General features: G+C 61.7%; 1 protein-coding gene across 1 annotated transcript in view; it reads left to right on the forward strand.

Annotated features, from left to right (window-relative positions):
* TGM2 (transglutaminase 2) overlaps positions 1 to 1,330 on the forward strand; it is a 55,431-nt gene that overhangs the window by 44,660 nt on the left and 9,441 nt on the right. The window contains exons 5-6 of the mRNA XM_009994012.1: positions 1 to 99; positions 1,077 to 1,195. Coding sequence (XP_009992314.1) covers positions 1 to 99; positions 1,077 to 1,195 — 218 coding nt within the window. The remainder of the gene's footprint in view (positions 100 to 1,076; positions 1,196 to 1,330) is intronic.

Genomic DNA, 1,330 nt, shown 5'->3' on the forward strand with positions numbered 1-1,330 from the left:
TCGGCCGCTACAGCCTGACCCTGGAGACCTCCACGGACTACCAGGGTAGCAGCTACCACCTCGGGGACTTCGTTCTGCTCTTTAACGCCTGGCACCCAGGTGGGCCTTGCACCTCCCCAAGACCGGGGGTTCCCAGGTGAAGGGAGCCTGAGCCCCCTCCCCAGCTCCACCGGGACAGGGCATCCCCTCGGGTCTCTCCCCATCGCAGCCCCCAGGTGCCCCAAGCCATCCACACATCCCCACAACAGGTCAGGGTCACAAGCACCGTGTCCTTTCCCCCTGCCCCCCTCCCCTCACAGGCACAGCCCTCTTGCCAGAGCCCCAGACAGCCACAGCCCTGTCTCCCCACAGCCCTGTCTCCCCACAGCCCTGTCTCCCCACAGCCCGGTACCCACGGGAACTCACCTCTGCCGGTGCAAAGCCCTGGGCAGCCCCGGAACCAGGGCCGGCTGGATGGGCGGGGGAAAAGCCCTTAATTGGCCCTAATTAGTTGCCCCAACTCAGCTCTGGTGCTCTAGGCTCAGAGAAATTCAGGCAATCGAAGGCAGGACAGGTGCTGCCGGTTTTAACGATGCCGAGCAGATAATTGCCAGGATTTTAATCTCTCCACATTTTCCCTGCCCGAGGGGCTGTCCCGGGGCTGCCGCCTCGCCCAGGGCTGGACCCAGCACCGCCGGTGTGTCCTGGGTTTTTTTCTGAGAACTTTTCCAGTAAATAGTGATTTTTCCAGCAGTAACTGTTGTGCAAGCAAAGAGCTTCAGCTGTGCCCTCAGCCAGCACTCTCTGTTTCCACTGCTCGCTTCTCCCACCAGGGAAATTTCCCCACCTGGGAAAAGACCTGACTCCATAAAACAAATGGGTGGAAAGAAAGGGAGAAATGACAGAAAGGATGGAAAAGAAAATGACAAACCCGCTAAAAATGTCCCATCAGCTCACATCAAAATGGGCTGGAATTCCCCAGCAGCTTTTTCAGATAGGAGCAGCTCCAGCCCCGTTTCCCACCAGATGCGGGGGTTGGAGTCCTGAGCAGGGGCTGCAGGGCAGGGCTCCATCCCACGTTCTCGCTCTCCCCACAGAGGACACAGTTTTCCTCCGGGACGAGAACGAGCGCAGCGAGTACGTGCTGGCCCAGGAGGGGCTCATTTACCAGGGTTCCCGGGACTATATCACCTCCATCCCCTGGAACTTCGGCCAGGTGAGGGGGACGTGGCCCCCGGGCCCCCCGCTGCCCCCAGCCCGGGCTGGTGCCACGCGTGTCCCCCCGATGCCGCCGGCGCCCCGGGGAGGATCCGTCCCCGCCAAGATCCCGTTTCCCACGGGGCGGGCGCTG

This window comes from Chaetura pelagica, unplaced genomic scaffold, assembly GCF_000747805.2.
Source record: "Chaetura pelagica isolate M959 unplaced genomic scaffold, ChaPel_1.0 scaffold493, whole genome shotgun sequence".
NCBI classification, from domain to species: domain Eukaryota; kingdom Metazoa; phylum Chordata; class Aves; order Apodiformes; family Apodidae; genus Chaetura; species Chaetura pelagica.